Consider the following 18,857-nt stretch of genomic DNA (forward strand, 5'->3'; position numbering starts at 1 on the left):
TTTTCAATATATTGGTACCTTCTTTTTCTGCATTAATGAGAAAAAAGGGAGAAACTGTTGAAATGAAAAATAAAAAATCTACGCAATAAAACATGTAAGCTTCAACAACCCAAAGTCTTTCCTTTTTTTATGTCTGTTTCCTGTCTGTTCGCATGCACAATTTGTTTTGGTTGTAACATGAAGTAATGCATACTAATAATAGTACTAGATACTGGAGTTGTTGGATACAATCACTGGTTCAGCACACGCAGTGAAACGGGTGAAACAACTCAAACTTCTTGGTCCCTCTTGTCTACATTCTGGGTGAAACTATTGTCATTAAGTTAATAGCATACATTTGGGAAAAATTCAACATGTTTTTGGAATATAACTCAAAATTTGAGGGGAATTTGACAACAATTAAATACTTTTAAATTAACCAAGTGGGACAATTTACATTTAAAGCAGTGCAGTATTTCACATCATACAAACTGAAATGACAAAAATATTTGGTGAAATAATGCGACGGGGTGATTTTATATGGGCTTTACTTCTAGTTTTGTCTTTACGTTTTCACATTATGGTTGTATGTCAGTGTATACATGTCTTTTGCTTAACAATGTCCATATCTATGTATGAGTTATCATTAAAGATATATATGAACACAATATGCTACTTCATCATAATTTCAATATTATCACATATATCCACAAGTTCAAGTACATTTGCTGGGTGTATATTTACATTTGACCCCGTGGTACGCTACGTGTATTTGACAGCTATAATCATTATTTTATGTACATATATTTTCCTAACACATGGATTGTTCTTTAGATACAATGCAATATTACAGACTAACAGTGTGCAATTATAATAATGACTGGCTAAAAAATGTACATGCCGTTTGCTATGTACTTACACATCAATAATGATATTCTAACGTGATAATTATTATAATAATTCTCTTAGAAGAAGCCATATTGGGGGTTTTTAGTGTCGTAACTTTGCCTTACTGCATTTTTATTTTTTCCCCCCTTGACTGCTGTATTTTGTCCATAAAGGCAAGAGCGCCCTCATGTGGTGTGTCCCTGGTTACAGCAGGGAAAAGGGAGATTCGCTCGGTTTGTCCCTTGTCTGGTTGCCGTCATGAGCTCACGCCTCGCTGAAGTCGCTCCTCCTCTGCCTCTCCGGCTTTGTACCCAGAGCTGAACCACGCCGCGGCTACCTCTTTCCAGGATACCGGGGCTTCTAAACATCGGAAAATGGCCCTCCACGTCCCCAAAGCTCCGGGCTTTGCCCAAATGTTAAAGGACGGCGCCAAGGTGAGGATAAATCACCGTGTTGGGGGTCGTATGTTTCGCTCTTAGGGAGCCGTTGTGAACTAGGCTAAAGTTAGCCGCTGAGCTAGCACGTTCATTCGCAGTCATGTGGGAGAGTTCTAGAAACAGCCAGGCCGCTCAGAGCTGCAGGACCTGGGTGCTGCTTTGATGGACAAAGCCGAGTTTTTACGGCTTTGAATGATTCCTAAACCACTACACTATGCTGTATGTGCGCGCAGTGTTTTACCTGCAGTGATAACTCTCTGTCATTGCTGCAGTCACACCCAGTTAGCTTTTAGCTGACTGTCAGTGCTCAGATGTGCCTGGCTGATGCTGATTCTTCCTGTTTTGGGTTATCTTATATGAACAGCTCATCTGTATTCATGACTATGTTGTCCCTGCCTTTGAAAATCGTTTTCATCTATTCCAGTCATCTAAGACTAGAAAAATGTTCTCATGTGATTTGCTTACATTAGTAGTTAGGTAGAATAGTAACAATAAGTCTGACGTGGGTCACTCGTAAAAATCTAATACATATCTCTTGCAAAGTCGCAGCAGCTGATTATTGTTTTCTGACACAGCACTATTCGGGGCTTGAAGAAGCAGTCTTTCGTAACATCAGAGCATGAAAGGAGCTCTCACAGACCACACGCACTGCCTATGGGCCAAACGGTACGCACACTCCTCCAGCAGTAACATATACAAAAGTCTGTCAGTGTCATTCATGCTTAGATCAGTGTAAACTTAAACTAGAGAGCCAACAAAACGGCAGTCATTAAACAGTGCCACTGTTGCCTTTCAGGAATGAACAAAATGGTCATCAATCACTTGAAGAAACTGTTTGTCACCAATGACGCTGCGACAATCCTCAGAGAGCTTGAGGTGAGGAAACGTCTTAATGCAGCTCCCTCAATTTCATTGAATGCTTAAGAAATGTGAAAGCAATAAGTTTTCTTGAATGTTATGTGTTTAATAGGTGCAAACATCCAGCAGCAAAAATGATTGTGATGGCATCCCATATGCAAGAGCAGGAGGTCGGAGACGGTACCAACTTTGTCCTGGTTTTTGCTGGAGCTCTGCTGGAGCTGGCTGAAGAGCTGCTCAGGATGGGCTTGTCTGTGTCAGAGGTAAATAACTGCACCTGGTGGACATCACCGTGTCTGTGCTGTATAAACAGTGTGATGGCATGAAAATTTGTAATCATAAGGGAAGGGAAGCACTGATGTATCAGTTCATAGAAATATGTTTGCATCAGTATGTAGACATATTCCATTACGCAGATTTAAAAGGTTTGTCTCTGATGTTGTCATTAACCCTTTGAGGCGTAGTGTGGGTCAGGAGATACCCATTTTCCATTGGATTTGGGTCACTTTTGACCCATGTTCCGCATCAAAGGGTTAAATGCTTTGTAGGAGTTCCTGAAGACTAGTGGAGGAGAAGAATGGTGTTCATGTTGAATTTCCCACTTCGCCCCCATACATTACACCTTAATAATGCCTCTCTTGCACAAATAGTTTTTCAGAGAAGCTCGTCTTTACCAAGTTGTTTTTAGAGAAAACACCTTGCTCGTGTGTCAGTGCAGGATTGGCTACCACTGCCACACCATACTTATAAAGAGACTTAAGCACTGGGCAGGTTTTAATGGAGTTGCTATGTACATTTTTTCCTATTTCTGAGCTGAAAGAAAATGTTTTGTCTGTCCTTAAATTTATTTCTGATTGCTGACCTGTGCACAGCCGTACCTGTCATTTAAATTTCCTGACATTAACAAACTGGCTCAATACATAACTTGGACTACTAAGAATTTTTATTCCCTGAAAATTACTCTTTAACTGTAACATATTATGGTACTTCTATTACCATTGTTTTGTGGACCGATGCTAAGTGTTTGACTCCAAGAAAGAACCACTAATGCTAACTATTGTCATTAAAATTGATGTTTTCAAAATAATGCTTTGTAGAGCTAATATTGATAAAGCAGTTGCCTAAAATGTCAAGTATTTGTACCTTAAAGGAAGGAATTGCAGCATTTTCTTAGCCTCTATTTTCTTGTTTTCTGCAGGTGATTGAAGGCTACGAGAAGGCATGTAAGAAGGCTCTGGAGATCCTGCCAGACTGCGTATGTTCTTCAGCCAAGAACCTCCACGATGTTAAAGAGGCCACATCTCTCATCCGTACGGCAGTCATGAGTAAACAGTATGGCAATGAAGACTTCCTTGCCAACCTCATCGCGCAGGCCTGTGGTGAGTCAGCAATCCACGCTACCCAGACCAACTACAGCTGTCAGCTGTTAATTACCTTGACAGCAGATTTGTTTTCTGACTTTCTTTTCTTTATGGGGTTTGTGCTGCAGTATCCATCTTCCCCGAGTCCGGCAATTTCAATGTTGATAACGTCAGAGTATGCAAGATTTTGGTAAGCAACGTTATCCACTGCTTATATTTTGTCCATGTGTATGTCGGTTGCCTCTAAATTGTTGTCTGCGCTGTTTTCAGGGTTGTGGTGTGACAGCATCCTCCATGCTCCATGGCATGGTTTTTAAGAAGGAGGCAGAGGGAGACATCACATCCGTTAAAGACGCCAAGATTGCAGTATTCTCCTGCCCCTTCGACTGCATGGTGACAGAGACCAAGGTAACGAATACTTTAAACACTCTGTTGTGCTGTAGAGAAACTGACAGACAAAAACGCCAATTTAACTAACATACACACCGATTTTTTTGTTTTCTAGAAAGCTGAGCTGCTGAATAACTTACACTTTCATATCATCGGCTCTTTTTATAGAAAATAATTTGCCATGTCACACCATGAAAAGCATATGTGTTAACGTTGCAATTAATGATGGCTGAACTCCAGTTAGCTGCTTCATTCTTAGTGTGGCCTCTTGTCATTAGTTTAGAAAAGTTGTGGTGTCACTATATATAGGCAGCCCTTCAAAGGCACTGATCTTGTTGCTAACAATAGTCCTATCTTTTCCACAGGGAACGGTGTTGATAAATAATGCGCAGGAACTCATGAACTTCAGTAAGGGAGAGGAGGATATGATGGAGGCTCAGGTGAAGGCCATCAAGGAGGCTGGTGCCAATGTGGTGGTAACTGGGGGGAAAGTGGCCGACATGGCACTGCACTACGCCAACAAATACAAGCTCATGGTGGTCAGGTAAGACTCACAAGAGTTCAGTGGATTACATCTTGTTGAATGGAAGACTTTTATTACTCAAAATTAAACCTGTCATCAAAATATCTTCCACCTAAAGCAGATAGTTTTAGTCAAATGCAGACCCCCTGCCTGGGTCACTAGAAGTTGTCCAAGTTAACATGGCAGTTGTGTCAGATTTATGTCACTTATTTAAGAACATCTATTCACAAAAGATGACATTTTTAGGTGCCACAAGTAAAAGATTTGTCAAAAAAAACAAAAAACTGAAGAAGAGTATTTTCATTATGCAGAATACTTTATTATAATTTAAAGTGATGCCTTGGGTCCTTAGTTGTCCCTTCTCATTATAAGCTGGTTTTCTGCAGCTTCTTCTATCATTTTATACTATTAAAGCCAAAGTCCTCCTTTTTCTCTTGCAGGCTTAACAGCAAGTGGGACCTCAGGAGGTTATGCAAGACTGTGGGAGCTGTTGCACTTCCCAGACTGGTGAGTCTTGTTTTGTACAAATCGGGTATTTAAAGCATATTACACTAGATCATTGTAAGATATGAGCTAGTGCTTTTCTCCATCCTTAGACGGCTCCAACTCCAGAGGAGATGGGTCACTGTGACAGTGTTTACCTGACAGAGGTGGGAGACACTCAGGTGGTCGTCTTCAAACACGGTAAATCAATCAGCCTTTGCTTCAGTCTTATGAATCTTTATTTTAAACCATATCTTTGCTCCTTGAGGGGTTTAGGCCTAACATACCTTTTGGTGTTAACTGAAACAGAGAAAGAAGATGGTGCCATCTCAACGGTGGTGATCAGAGGCTCCACTGACAACCTGATGGACGACATCGAGAGGGCCGTAGATGATGGAGTCAACACCTTCAAGGTTCTAGTCCGGGTAAGTCACTACAGTAAACCACAGTGGGACCGTTCCCCCTGCAACATCAGTATGAAATATCAGTACAAAATGTAAATAAATTAAAATGCCTGTTAGTAAAAGATCTTTTATTACACAGGAATAGGTTGCATTTAAACTTAAGTCTTGCATTTCCTATTTTACTCTTGAGGACTAATTATCTGAATATGAGTTGTTTGGTGGTGTACATTGGATCTTTACTGTCTCAAGTCACTGTTCATCATACATGATTGTAAAACAACTCAAATGTGGATTATTGATAAACAATTTTTTATGCCTGTGGAGTTTTAGAGTTTAAGCTAGCCTCTGTACTATGTTTATTCACTGTTTGACCTGCACAACAGCTACAGTCTTTGTCATTAACTGACTGCAGGACAAGCGTCTGGTACCTGGAGCTGGAGCCACTGAGATTGAGCTGGCCAAACAGATCACCTCATACGGAGAGGTATGCAGAATTAAATGCATTGATTAAGGCATAACAAGTTCACACTACTGCTTCCTCTCTTGGTTTTTCCCCTTTCTGGATTTACTTCATCACCAACACAAACCTCTTTTCTCCCCACTCTCTCTGTAGTCTTGCCCTGGTCTGGAGCAGTATGCCATTAAGAAGTTTGCTGAAGCCTTCGAGGCTTTGCCACGTGCCCTGGCTGAGAACTCTGGTGTGAAGGGGAGCGAGCTCATTTCTAAACTGTATGCTGCGCATCACAAGGGAAGCAAAAATATGGGCTTTGACATCGAGGTGTGTATGAGAATGCCTTTGTGACTTGGACATACCATTTTATTTCAAAGATTAGCAATGTCTAGAAAATCCATGCCATGTTAATCCCATGTTTGTTGACGCAACATGAATTTCAATCTGCTTAATAGAGAAAGGGAGCAAAGTCACTGGTTATCCACTAATATTGAAAATGTAAAACCTGGCTTGTTTCTATCTAGTCTGATTTGCTCATCACCAAATTTAGCATTGTAAAGCCGTGGCTGCCTTTGCTATTCAGCTTTTGCCTTCAGAGAAAGATACACAATTTCACACATTAACTTTATTAACTATACCACAAAAATAGTCAGCACCTATGTACATACTGATTTTGAGTCATATAGAATCTCTTCAAAGAAGGTGTCTGTGGTTCTGTTGTGATGATTGAACAGTTGCATTACTGAATAATACGTTCTTGTGTTTTGCCACATTGGATTCAGATTTTATAAACTGTGATTATTTTTTTATTTACATAGATATTTATAATAGAATATATTATTTATGCACACAAGTTGAGCAACCACAGTAGCGTTAAACACTCAGATATGTAGCAGGTTTTGTACAGTCATTGAAAAACACATCAGCACATGAAGTAGAGTTGTTTAAGCTAACTTGTTTCTCTGAATGCAATCAATCCCACTTTCTTCCAGGAATTTATTCCTTGATATGTGCGATATCTGTTTAGGGAGACGGCATTGCTTTGAAGGACATGCTTGAAGGTGGCATTCTGGAGCCGTACATGGTCAAATACTGGGGAATCAAACTGGCCACCAACGCTGCCATCACAGTCCTGAGAGTGGATCAGGTGTGTACAGAAACACTCAAGACACATCAGATTCTACATCTAGTCAAAATCAAATACAAAGTTGACAATGTTTATATGCAGCTTCGAATTTCATGTAGCTGTTGTCAACCCTGGTCACAGGCAATACTTATTTATAGCAATAACTCAGTTTTTTTTTTGTTTTCAATGACATATTTTTGTCATCCTGCAGACCGAAAGAATGACTGATGACTAGCAGTCTTTCTGTTTGTCCTGTTGTGGAACTTGAAATTAATATCATGTGATTTTTAATTTATCATCAGATTTTTAACTCTAAGAATTTGAACCGCCAAATAGACATTATGCCACACTCTGCCTGTATGTGTGGTGTAGAGAATATAACATGCAATATACAGATAATTTGGAGTTTTATCTACAGTCTGAAAATGGACTCTTATGTATTTGTGTTTCTTTAATAGAATCAGGCTTAAACATTTTTTTCTCATCATGTTATAGTTATTTTCAACAGAACTCTTTAGTTATGTAGTTTATGTTCTAGTCATATTTTAAACTGTGTATTATTTTACATAAAATGAGTGTTGCTGAAAGCAGTGGGTGAGGAGAGCCATGCAAATTGCATCAGGTAGTTAATCTTAGTGTGTGTGCATATGTATATGTATGATCCAGATCATCATGGCTAAGGCTGCAGGGGGACCCAAGGCTCCCAAGCAGAGAGGTCACTGGGACAAGGACGGTTGGGACGAAGAGCCTGATAATTTTGAAACTCATCATTAGAGGGCGCACACACACACCCTCTTTCAGTAGGTCCTGGAATGCGTGTGTGATTCTGTGAAAAGTCTGCACAGACGTACTCACCCGCTCACAGGACACCGAAGCTGTGAAATGTTTGTTGTTTGGCCCGTCACTACTAACACTGGGTGAAAAATGTTGTATTGCTGATGAGATTCAGCAACTTCACGGGTGTTCTTAACAATACCAGGTGTGCCACTCTCTAAACATACACAAAACAGATACTGTATGGTGTGACGGCATGCTGCATGCTCTCATGAACTTTTTCCTTTGCAGTGGACGTCCTCAGGCAAGTCATTCAAACTGTGCAGCATGTAACAACATTTGATATACAGGGATGTAAATGAGATTAGACTAGATGTTCTTAAACCCATAACTTTGTCTTGATTTTATCCATTAGAAGAGTGAGTGAAATGTACAGTGCCTGAAGTGCTTGTTTTTAGTGTTGGGAATTTAATTTTGTTTAGTCTATCTCAAATGTGTTAGCTGCTTGTTCAACATAAATTATTCTTTTAACACATACATATTGACATGTGTGCTTATGAATATTTAGCTGCCATAAAGCGCCTTCATTGAGATCTCAAAGGATTTAAACCTTTTCATTTACTTTGAAAATATCGCCCAGTCAGTTTAGACTTCAGGGCTTAAGTTCAAGATAAAAATATTGGTCCCATTTTAAGAATTTCTTTGTTTTCTGCAGTGTCAGACACATTCTTTTGGACAATTAATGTTTATTTGAGGTTTTTCCGTGCTAGCTGCTGTCTAACACGCGGGTGTTGGTGTCAGAGTTGATAACCTTCCACCCTGCCTCAAAGCCCTCAGTCAGCTGTAGGGATCTTAGTGCATTTAATTCCCAGCTAGACTGACCCGTTCATCTTTTCTTTTTTCCCTCGTCTCAGATCATCATGGCCAAACCAGCAGGGGGACCCAAACCTCCCCAGGGCATGAAGGACTTTGACGAGGATGACTGAGTCTGATGCTGTCCAGCTGATGCTCCTTTCACCCCGAACGCTCCCACATGGATTCACCAACTTTTTCTACTTGTTTATTTAAAGCTCAACTGTTTGGTTTATTTTGTAAAAGTCACCATACATTGGTTAAAGTAACATGTGAAAGTAAGAAGTACAGATGCCTCTGTTTGCTTTTTATGTTCTTACACCCAAATAAAAGGCACTTGCGCTGTCACATCTTGGTTTGAGTTTTGTTTTTACTCAATTTCATGTTGTGTAATTTTAACGCTTTGTGTTCGCTGACAGTTTCACTGTGCTCAGTGTGCACAAGTGCATTGTGGCCTGAAATTACAGCACATTTGCCAAGTTGCTTAACTCCATCCTGTTTTTTATTTGTTTATTCATTTTTAATTACTCGTCTTGTAGCCCATCAGTCAACACCGTGCAGGGCTTCTTGCTTGTACTGTAAAAATGCATGAATTCACCTTTGATGTTGCCCTATGGGTTTTCTCTTGGCATGTTAAAGCAGCAGAAATTATGCATGCACTGACTTATTTTTAGGAGTAAGTGAACGGAGAAAGGCATAGGTGCCAGAGCATGCGTCTAATTTTTCAGATATGTGCGTTTGTTTGCCCACTAGAAACCACAGCACACAAACGATGCACGAGAACAGACGCCGTCACTGATTTGTTGAATTAATGTGCAGCTCTGATTACACGGAGCAGCAGGGGGAGCTGAACTCCACCAGGTCCTCATTGGATGGAAAAGATGTGGGCGGATTTGCGCTGACGTTACCCATACTCGGGATTAACTTGGTTTTTTTTTAAAGTCGCCATATCTATCACATTTTACATCGGATTGTGCGATCGGCTGCAGATTGTTAGTAACGGAGTGCTGCTTGGCTTGTTCCAAACCTTTAAAATATGACTGCGTGTTGCGCATGAGACTGGATACGGCGCGGTGATGGCGCGCTGTACAATGTGAGCGGCTGGATGAGGAGCAGACGCCGCACTGAGGCTACAGTGCTGATGTTCTGTCACACTAATGGGGGCCGACGGCAGTAAAACCAGGAAGGTGAGTCGAATGAATGAATGAAATTCCTGGTTGCTAAGGTGTGACGTACGTACGGGGTTCCCTGTTTCCATGGTGTCCAGGCAGCAGCGACAGTGCTGGTCCTGGAGGAGTGCTGCACCGTTTTATTAGCAGTATAAACTACAGTGTAAGGAAATCGCATACTTAATTATCAGAAAGTCATTCATTAATATTACTTTGCATGTTAACCATAAAACATGTCTGCTGGATGACTTAAGTATCAATAATATTTCAACTTTTACATTCCTAATCTATTGGCCAGTAAACATTTTAAACACATATTCTGCTTAAATAATGACACCACTTAATTTCTGATCAGTTGTCAGGCAAATGCCTCATTGATGACAGTTATTTCAGCTGAATGACTGTAGATGTGTCCCACCAATTGGCTCAGATGATAATGACATCCTGCTCGGTTGATTACACACATCTTGCACCACAGAGCTTCAGATCTGTTGTGCGGGTCAGGGCCGCCCAGGGGTAGAGGGGCTGTGTGACCGAGTGACTGCAGATTGGATGCAGACTAAAGGCTTTTTTTTATCTTCTTAAATCACAAAAGCAAGCAGGAATGGTGAAACTAATCTGATGTGTTTTCTGGGGTTGCATAAAGTCACTAAAATGGACTATTCTGATTTCTCTAATCTTTGTTTCACATCAGCAATCACAGAGGAAGACACTATATATTATATTGAATATGTACATGTATAGTAGCTTAAGTGGAACTTCACATTTGGAAGCAAACAGCAGAGGAGCTGTGTTTGCACTAAGCAGCTTCCCAGTATGTGAATATTAAGGAACTTTCCTGCTTAAACAGTGAAAATAAATCTATTCTCAAAGTATCTTTCACTATTATGTGGCATGCAACAGCTTACCTCGTGATTTCTGGGCAATCAACTCCCAAATGGTGAAGTAAAAGCCTGCATTTAGCAGTGCATGCCTGCCTCAATTAGTATTGATCCTTCCTCTTATGTGAAATGGCCCTGAATGAACAGTGTTTGTCAGTTTGAGACTCTGGATTTTGGTTAAAACGTGCATGAATGCAGGTGAGATTTTTAAATAATTCTTCATGTAAAAGGTTTGTTTTTCAGATTTTTTTTCCTTGCTACAACAGCATCTACTCAGCTGTGACATAACTGTCCTTTAATGTCTCCATTTTCCCCATCTCTCCTAAAGAGGCCCTGTGAACGGCAGGAGGAAGAGCACTTCTCTTCTGGATGGCGTGGCTTCCTCTCCAGCTTTGGCCTATCTATCCCAGCAGGCCTGTGTCGCCTGGCCCCACCTGCCCTGCGTCTGGGCCAGCGTCGAATGCTCCAAGGCAAGACCCCCGAGATCCCAGAGCACGTCCTGAGGTTGGCGGGAGTCGGCCCAGAAAAGCTGAGAGCAGAGTGGAGCCTTCCAGGGTTTGTTGCCATGTTCCTGCCTGAATTCCCCCACAGAGCTGTGCCTGGGCATGAACACTTTCAGGTAGGCCTCAGTTCCAGCACAGACACCAATAATGTGTAATACTTGTTCTGTTTTTTCCTCTGATGTTTTCTCTCTCTGTCTCTGTGTCTACATCTCCCTCCGTTCACCTCACCAGGTGCTGGGTTACATCGCCAAAGGTTCGTTTGGACCCATACTGAAAGTGAAGGACAGGTCCAAACAGAAAACATATGCTGTCAAGGTGAGTCTTCTGCCTGAATCAACCAATAAATTTGAAAGGCAGACAGTCTGAGATTAGTTGGCATTGACCTGATGCTATTTCTAGGATGTCATTTTGCATACTATTTGACTATTTGCAAGCTTGCCCGTTTCAAAAGTAAAAGAAATACTGAATGTCTTCCTCAGGGAAAAGGTTATCATGTTCTCGGCTTTTTTTTTCTTTTTCTTTAAAGGAACCAGTCAGGACTTATAACTTTAAGAGTAATCATTGAGGCGCTTTACATACACACAAATGAGACTGTTGCAGCATTGCATTCCTCTGCACTCTTACTTCATCTCTGTATTTGCATCTACCAACAGGTTATACCCAAATCGGAAATTCTTAGACTCGGGGTCTTGGAGCAGTCAAAAGAAGAAGTTATAGTCCAGGTGGGAAATTACTTTTATATCATCTTTAGTTTGTAGATTTTAGAGGGTGGGGAAAAATTCTAGGCATCCATATGTGCCTTGGAAATAATGAAACTATAGAAATTTTAATACTCATTTTTTTCAGCATACCATCAGTTTTGTATGGGACTTTTCATGCATTAATCAGTATTTTGCATAGCTAGGAAAACTTTACTGTGGATATGTGTTATCATTTGTTGACATCATAGTGTCATGAGATCCACCTCGAGTATTAAAGGTATAAAACCTGGTGAAAAACAGCATAAAATATATCTATATGCAGATGATGTCCTGTTATACATATAGGATTTATTAATTGTCTAAATGTTGATGGAAGCACACAACGTATTTGGCATAAGGAGGTGATTGACTATTTAGATGTGTTTAGTTGCTGTCATGTCTGACTGGTTTCATGTGTAATTTTGAGTCTTTAAATGTCACCAATAAGACTTGAAATTATTAAAGTTCTGAGTAAAACCATCTCCCAGACAATGAGAATGAGAGTGAGGCTTCCTCTTTATCGATGGTCAGAATGAAGGTTTTTCAGGTTGACCTTTGACCTTTGCCCACAGCGTCAGGTCCGCCACCCATTTGTCCATGACCTCCAGGACTGCTGGCAGACCCAGCGCCACCTCTACATTAGTGAGTCAGCCAGAGACAAGTGACCCAGTCCAACCCAGATCCACTATCCAAAAACCCCTTCACTCCACCTTTTCTCACCTCAGCACCGGTAGCATCGTCCAGGATCTACCCACAATCCCTGACCCAATACCTGAAACAAAATGAAGAAAAGCTAAAGAGCTTCTCATTAAGTCTTTCAATCCGGGTGCTTGTGCTCGTTCACCACCCAGAGACACAGACTTTACCAACCCCAACCCACCACCTCCTCTGCATCGTGTAGCTGCTCTGCCCTCTTTCCCTCTCCTCCAGAGCATTTACCCTTTATTCCAAATTAGCCACTGACTCAGAAAGTGTGACCCACTTTGTTTGCTTCCCCACCCCCTGTGAAAAGAGAGCGTGTTAGCCCGGAGACCAGATGTTGAATGCTGCTGCAGCTCAACAGGAATACATGTCAACATTCAAAAGAGAGGCCGCCGCTCCTCGCTCAAACTGTGAATCATCACTGAATCACATCTCTTAAGCCATAAATATAGAGGATATGGAAATCACAACTATTTACAGCTCATTGCTGCGCTGCTGCTCTTTGGGGAGATACTCACAAGCTCTCTAAAGACCTAAACTATGTTGACATGATGGACGTTTCTATAAACAAATCTCCCAAAGTGCTACTAAACATTCTCGTCTTATGTTGCCTTATATAGCGATAGGAAACATGATTATCCCCAATTGGAGAGTGGTGATTCATATTGCAGACACATGTGCCCATTCAAATCTGCACCCAGTCCACTTTATATTTCTATTTATGAAAACCATGTGCTTAGCCGGGCTAAAAACAGTAAATTGGTTTGAAGTGGAAGATAGCTTCACACTCTCCTCACTTCCAGATGACACTTCCCTTTCCCAGTTTCTGTCACCAGTGTGTGTTCCACCTCACGCTGTCCTTCCCTACCTCTCAGCTCTTGCATTACATTACATAGATATGGTCTAATGCTTTATCCACTTCCACAGTGTGTGACTACTGCAGCACTGGAGACCTGTACACCTACTGGCAGATGATCGGTCAGTTCACAGAGGACACTATACGAGTTTTTGCAGCCGAGTTGGGATCTGCGCTCGGTATGTGTGCTGCATAACACTAATAAAGCACAAGGGAAGGATATGAACCCTTCTACATGCTGTGAACCTCACCTTTCTCCTCATATCTTAATTAAACTGTCATCATGAACGTTTCCTTAGTTACTTAAGTGTAAGTAACTGTGAAACAAGGTCTAATTAAAATGAGATGAACCTTCAGAGGATGTCCCACAGCAACAAAGCGGTGCAAGAGTTTAAGTATGCCAGTAGGGACAGTTGAATTTGAAAGTTGTTAATTTGCTGGTTGAGTTGTTTTTTTTCTTTTGTTACAGGATTTCTGCATGATTTTGGCATCATCCACAGAGATGTGAAGGTCAGAAAGAGCAAATATTCACAAGCTTATTTAGTTTATTTTGTTAAATAGTGCATGTATACAAATTATGTTTGTATGTAAGAGAATGTTAGTCCTTACTTATATTATACAACTAGTTTTAGTACAAATATTTAACATGATATTTTTCAATTGCCAAGGATAAAAAGAAACAAATGCAAAAGATTGATGATAGCGTTAAGATTGTGCATCGTTTTGGGTAACATACTTATGTGGGGGGGAAAAAGCTAAAAGATATGTACCAAATAGCAAAAGAAAGATAAGAAATGCAACAAACTTAATGTCAATCCCAATCAAGAGCTTTTTTCTCACCTCCTAAGCTTCCTCCAGCTAACTGCCCTACTTACATGTTTCATAAAGGAACAGCCAACACAGCAGTTTCTTTACATCATCCATAGTCAGTTTGTGTTTTTACCTCACTAAACAATATTCTGTGTAGTTCTGAATAAAAACCTAAACAAGCTAGATGCTTTGTGACTTAGATACTTTATACAGTAGTCAGAGTAGATGTAATAATTCACAGTTTAGTCAGTCCCTCGATGTAATATCGTGTGCATCACATTAAATTTTAAAACCCTCTTGCTGCATTTATATTTAATTGAAGTAGAAATCTATTGAAATGTATCATTGCAGTTAAAGTGCAGTATAATGCTAATCAGCCATTTATATTAAGAGCTATATAGACATTATATTGTGTGCAAAATGATTATGATGACATCTCATTTTTGTGTGGAAGCTATAAAGCAGCAAAAGAACAATACACTGTAAAATAGACAATAAAACAGTAAGACAGGTAAATGACGTGGTGGTAATAAAAAGGGCAGCAAGTGTTATCATAAGAAAGGTGCTGTAAACAGATTATGGTGATTAAATAAAATTACAGTTATGTACAGCGGTGACAGTTGCCATGTGCATGTGCCTGATTAGATGCCAGTATGTGTGGTAAAAGTGGTGTGTATGTGTGTGTGTTCGCGTGTTGGTAAAAAACCCTTGCAGGTGGTTAATGTTTGTTTAGCAGTCCTTGAGTTCTTCCTTCAATCTAGGGAGGGTTGATGACAACCACAGCTTAGAGGAAAAAGGTGTTTGTCAATCTGCCTGTGAACTGTTTGAAGTATATGTTTGTTTGTTTTTAAAGTTTAGACCTCATTCAGTCTTTTTTCTTTTCTTTTTTGTAGATGGAAAACATCCTGCTGACAGACAACGGTGAGTAAAAGCTCATCCCCAGCAGAGAGCAGCATAGCTCTGGTGTGCAGGAGAAGCACAAGCATCATCCTTATTATGCACTGTAGTGTGCATTAATGCAAACAGTACATCTGTTAACACTTAAAGGGAACATTACAGTAGAAATATTTTATTACTTTGCATCTGTTGTAAATAAAGCAGTAAGAGGAATCTGGATTTAGAGCATCATCAATTAAATAATGTAGCGAACATGGTCTTTTCTAGGACACCTCCGTTTAGCTGACTTTGGTTTGTCTCGTCGCCTGGAGAGAGGAGGACGAGCTTTTACTATCTGTGGAACCATCCAATATATGGGTGAGAAAATCATCCCTCCACATCTTCCTCTATGACTCATCCTGTCAAAGCTGCAGATGCTGGGATGTAAAAATACACAAACATGTTGAGCCTTTTCAATAAATTATACAAGGAAGTGACTGTAAGAATGTGTAGCGTGTTATGTGTGTGCGCTCTGTCTGCTCTGCAGCCCCAGAGGTGCTGAGTGGTGGACCCTACAACCATGCAGCTGATTGGTGGTCGCTGGGAATCCTGCTTTTCTCATTGGTTACTGGGAAGGTGAGCTCTTTGTTGCTAGTAGGCACAGTATGTGATGCGTGATCAGTGGATGTTAGTCACAATTAGTCTTTCAATGACACAACTGAGCTTGAATTTGACTGCAAAAATGAAACTATTGATGCTTTTTCCATGTAAGATTTAAAAAATCTGTCAAGTATTTCAAAGATGAGACACCCTGAATTATTCCTTTGACTCTCCTCAGTTCCCTGTGCCTCCAGAACCAGATCATTGCAGTATGCTGAGGAGAGTGAGGAGTTTTCCCTATGAAATGCCCCTCACTTTTAGCTCCCCATTTGCCTTGCTAATAACTGAGGTAATTCCACACTCATATTGTTGTGACTATTTGACTACACGCACAAACAACAGTTTGGATGATTCAGTGTCATATCATAATCTGCACGTGTTTGTCTGTTCAGCTTTTGTGCAAGACTCCCTGCCGCCGCCTGAGGACTCTCGATCGTTTCCAGCGGCAAACCTTCTTCCATGGAACAACTTTTGACCTCGAACTACTGCAGCGTCAGCCTATGGAGGTATCTGGATGCAGCCACTTTGGTTGTTTCTATGCTAATTTCAAACATGAGCAAGAAATGTGTCGCCAAAAGTGCAAGCAAAGTGACTTTTCCTCATTGTCCAGGTGATTCTGGAGCTGAGAGAGAGACCGGACCGAGCTGCCAAAGCTCGACGAGGCCTCACTTTGTCTCTGCAGCCTCTCAAAGGCTTCGACTACGACCTGCTCCTCAGCCCTCCCGCCACGCCGGACACACAGCTGGATCCCGACACACGCACCCACAGCGCTGCCCCTCTGCCCGGCCCAGCAATCCCACTGCAGCCTGCTCAGGAAAAAGGTCCGCGGAGAGAAGTGTTTGTCTGACGGACTTTGAGTTTACTATATGGCTACTAACACATTTAAGGTGAAAGCCTACATGTATGTACTTCTGCACAATTATTCCCCCTTACACACAGGTGTGGTGCGCCTTGTAAAATGTCTTATTCAGTACAAGCCAAAATAACTGATTTCAATCCAGGTGAGAATGGAATCCTGCATTTGAGTAAAAAAAAAACACCTTTTCCCCCACGTTTTAGCAAGTTTTATACTTTTTTGTGATGTACTAGTCACTATTGTTTCTTTTACTTGTTTGCCTTTCTCCACTGAGCACCTTTTCAAGCCTGTTTGCTCAACAGTTGTGCAAGAAAGATTGCACTATTGTTCATCCACTCAGTTTTCTCATGACCGGTCATGACTATGGTGTTTAAACATAATGTACGAATCCTATCACGTTCACCCTGCCTGGAAAAGTCCTGCTAGTCGATCACAATGCACTGTGTTTCTTTATCTTTTTGTTTCAACAAGGTATTTGTGTCTCAGTAGAAATCTCTCCAAACCCTTCAGCAAAGTGAGTCAATTTCTGAACTTCTGCCTTTTTACATGTTGCATGATTATGAGCCCATTTTGGCAGAAGTAGACGAAAGAAGCACTTTGCCTTATTTAGTGTTGTCTTTGCTTTAAAACTTACTCTGTACCTTTATTCATACTGCGATACAACCTTTCCCATGCTTGCTCAGCTGCTTAAAATGAATAGCAGCAGAAACATCTCTTGTCCTGTCCTATATTAAACTCAAGCAAGCATTGCAACATCAGATTAAGATGTGTATGCCTTCAACGTCTAATTTAGTTTTATTATTTATAACCTGTGACTCAGGGGAGCACTCGCTGGTTTTCCCATTCAGTCTTGATTTTGACTCCAAGATGGCACCTGGCTCGGCAGATTTTAGCTGGGACTGAGAGTTGAATGAACAAGAAAATTGTTTACCTCCAGTTTTGATAGATACAGAGCTTTTTTCTATTGTCCAAGGCTACCGTAACCCTACTAAGTAATCTTGCCTCCATGCACTGACCATCAGATTACATAATGATTTTGTAAAGTATGCCCTGATGTGTACCCAGAATGCCTCACGTGTGATCCTGAGCTTGCTTTTTTTGATCACAACAACATGTATATATTCCTCTTTATAAGGTTTATATGAATATTTTGGATGCTGTTTGATGTTATGTGTTATGATGTATTTTTGTAATTTCCATGTAGCACAGATGGAATATTAAACTCTTACTGTACAAGTTTCTGCTGATTTGTTTTGTCTGTGCAGGTTGACTTGAAGAATGAAAGTCAGAAAGAAGCAGCACTGAAATAGTTTTCGGTTTATTGGGGAGTGAACAGATAATCATCATTGCCTCACCTTTCCTTTCTGCTGTGCCACATCGTTTCTTCAGCTGGGTTAAGAAATCACATTTTGTAACTGATCCAGACATTTGCTTAAGAGTGTGTGTGGTTGAGGTACTTTTAGTTTACATGAAGGTTTCTACTTTATCACACAATATACTGCAGTTTAAGTTCACTCCATATATTTGGTTGTTATAGGTACTAGTTACTTATACCACTTGCAAAAATTAAAATGAGCAAGTAAAATATGATGCAGAGCTTTAGAGTACATTAAATTACCAAAATATAATATTAATAGTGAACAGAGCTTTTAAGCAAAAACTTGAATGCATTATTTTTACTTTAAATAGAGCATTATGAGTTATTGTCACTTTCAGTAAAGGATCTGAATGTTTGTTACACAACTGACAGTATCTTAAGCAAAAAAAAATACTACAATAGATTTATGGCAGTTATATTTCACTGATTTTCCTAAATAAGTGTTTATTATATATGATTTTAAGTTTAGTTGAGAACACAAGAAAAATGTTTGTTTTTTTCATTCGGGCAATAATAATCCCAATTTATCCAGCATTTGTCACTTGTCTTCTGTAGTCGAGGGGTATGAGTAATTTTTTCCAAGCAACATAGATGGCTGGAGTTTGTTTTAAAACTATGTATAATAGGACTGATTCTCTGAAGTTAGCATTTAGTATAATCTAAGCTTCAGCTTCAGTTTTAAATAGCCTTCTTACAATTAAATGTTCCTCATCCATGGACATACATGCGTTTAATGGCTTTGGTTGCTTTAAGTGGTTTTAATACTTTTAATTTTGCTATTAATTGTATTTTGGAATTTGATCTTGCAAGATGTCACCTTGTGTTAAGTATTTCATATTCTTGTTTGCTTTACAAATTGACTGGAAAATGTTGTATCCTGTTTGCTGTCAGGCCTGTCTG

At 40.3% G+C, this 18,857-nt stretch overlaps 2 protein-coding genes across 2 annotated transcripts; both read left to right on the plus strand.

Annotated features, from left to right (window-relative positions):
* Window positions 1-1,226: 1,226 nt before the first annotated feature.
* Window positions 1,227-8,874, plus strand: cct8 (chaperonin containing TCP1, subunit 8 (theta)). The gene is given in 15 exon segments (XM_055017530.1): window positions 1,227-1,301; window positions 1,880-1,970; window positions 2,101-2,182; window positions 2,278-2,425; window positions 3,361-3,541; window positions 3,652-3,713; window positions 3,794-3,931; window positions 4,279-4,457; window positions 4,877-4,943; window positions 5,033-5,120; window positions 5,229-5,344; window positions 5,736-5,807; window positions 5,937-6,101; window positions 6,802-6,921; window positions 8,589-8,874. Coding segments are annotated over 15 exon segments (1,641 nt in total). The 5' UTR covers window positions 1,227-1,241; the 3' UTR covers window positions 8,661-8,874.
* Window positions 8,875-9,383: 509 nt separating this feature from the next.
* rskrb (ribosomal protein S6 kinase related b) lies at window positions 9,384-17,815 on the plus strand. The gene is made up of 13 exons (XM_023284183.3): window positions 9,384-9,713; window positions 10,905-11,195; window positions 11,311-11,394; window positions 11,733-11,801; window positions 12,392-12,461; window positions 13,449-13,556; window positions 13,847-13,887; window positions 15,081-15,108; window positions 15,352-15,441; window positions 15,611-15,699; window positions 15,902-16,012; window positions 16,116-16,229; window positions 16,334-17,815. The coding sequence occupies exons 1-13, from the start codon at window positions 9,684-9,686 to the stop codon at window positions 16,568-16,570; spliced, it is 1,362 nt and encodes a 453-aa protein (XP_023139951.1). The 5' UTR covers window positions 9,384-9,683; the 3' UTR covers window positions 16,571-17,815.
* Window positions 17,816-18,857: the final 1,042 nt, after the last annotated feature.

This window comes from Amphiprion ocellaris, chromosome 14 (assembly GCF_022539595.1).
Source record: "Amphiprion ocellaris isolate individual 3 ecotype Okinawa chromosome 14, ASM2253959v1, whole genome shotgun sequence".
NCBI lineage: Eukaryota > Metazoa > Chordata > Actinopteri > Pomacentridae > Amphiprion > Amphiprion ocellaris.

Bases quoted from the DNA above. Each gene is read 5' to 3' on its own strand.
- rskrb (XM_023284183.3), top strand. From the start codon at position 9,684: ATGGGGGCCGACGGCAGTAAAACCAGGAAG. The intron at 12,462-13,448 runs GTGAGTCAGCCA...CCACTTCCACAG, and splicing joins CCAGCGCCACCTCTACATTA to TGTGTGACTACTGCAGCACT. The intron at 13,557-13,846 runs GTATGTGTGCTG...CTTTTGTTACAG, and splicing joins CGAGTTGGGATCTGCGCTCG to GATTTCTGCATGATTTTGGC.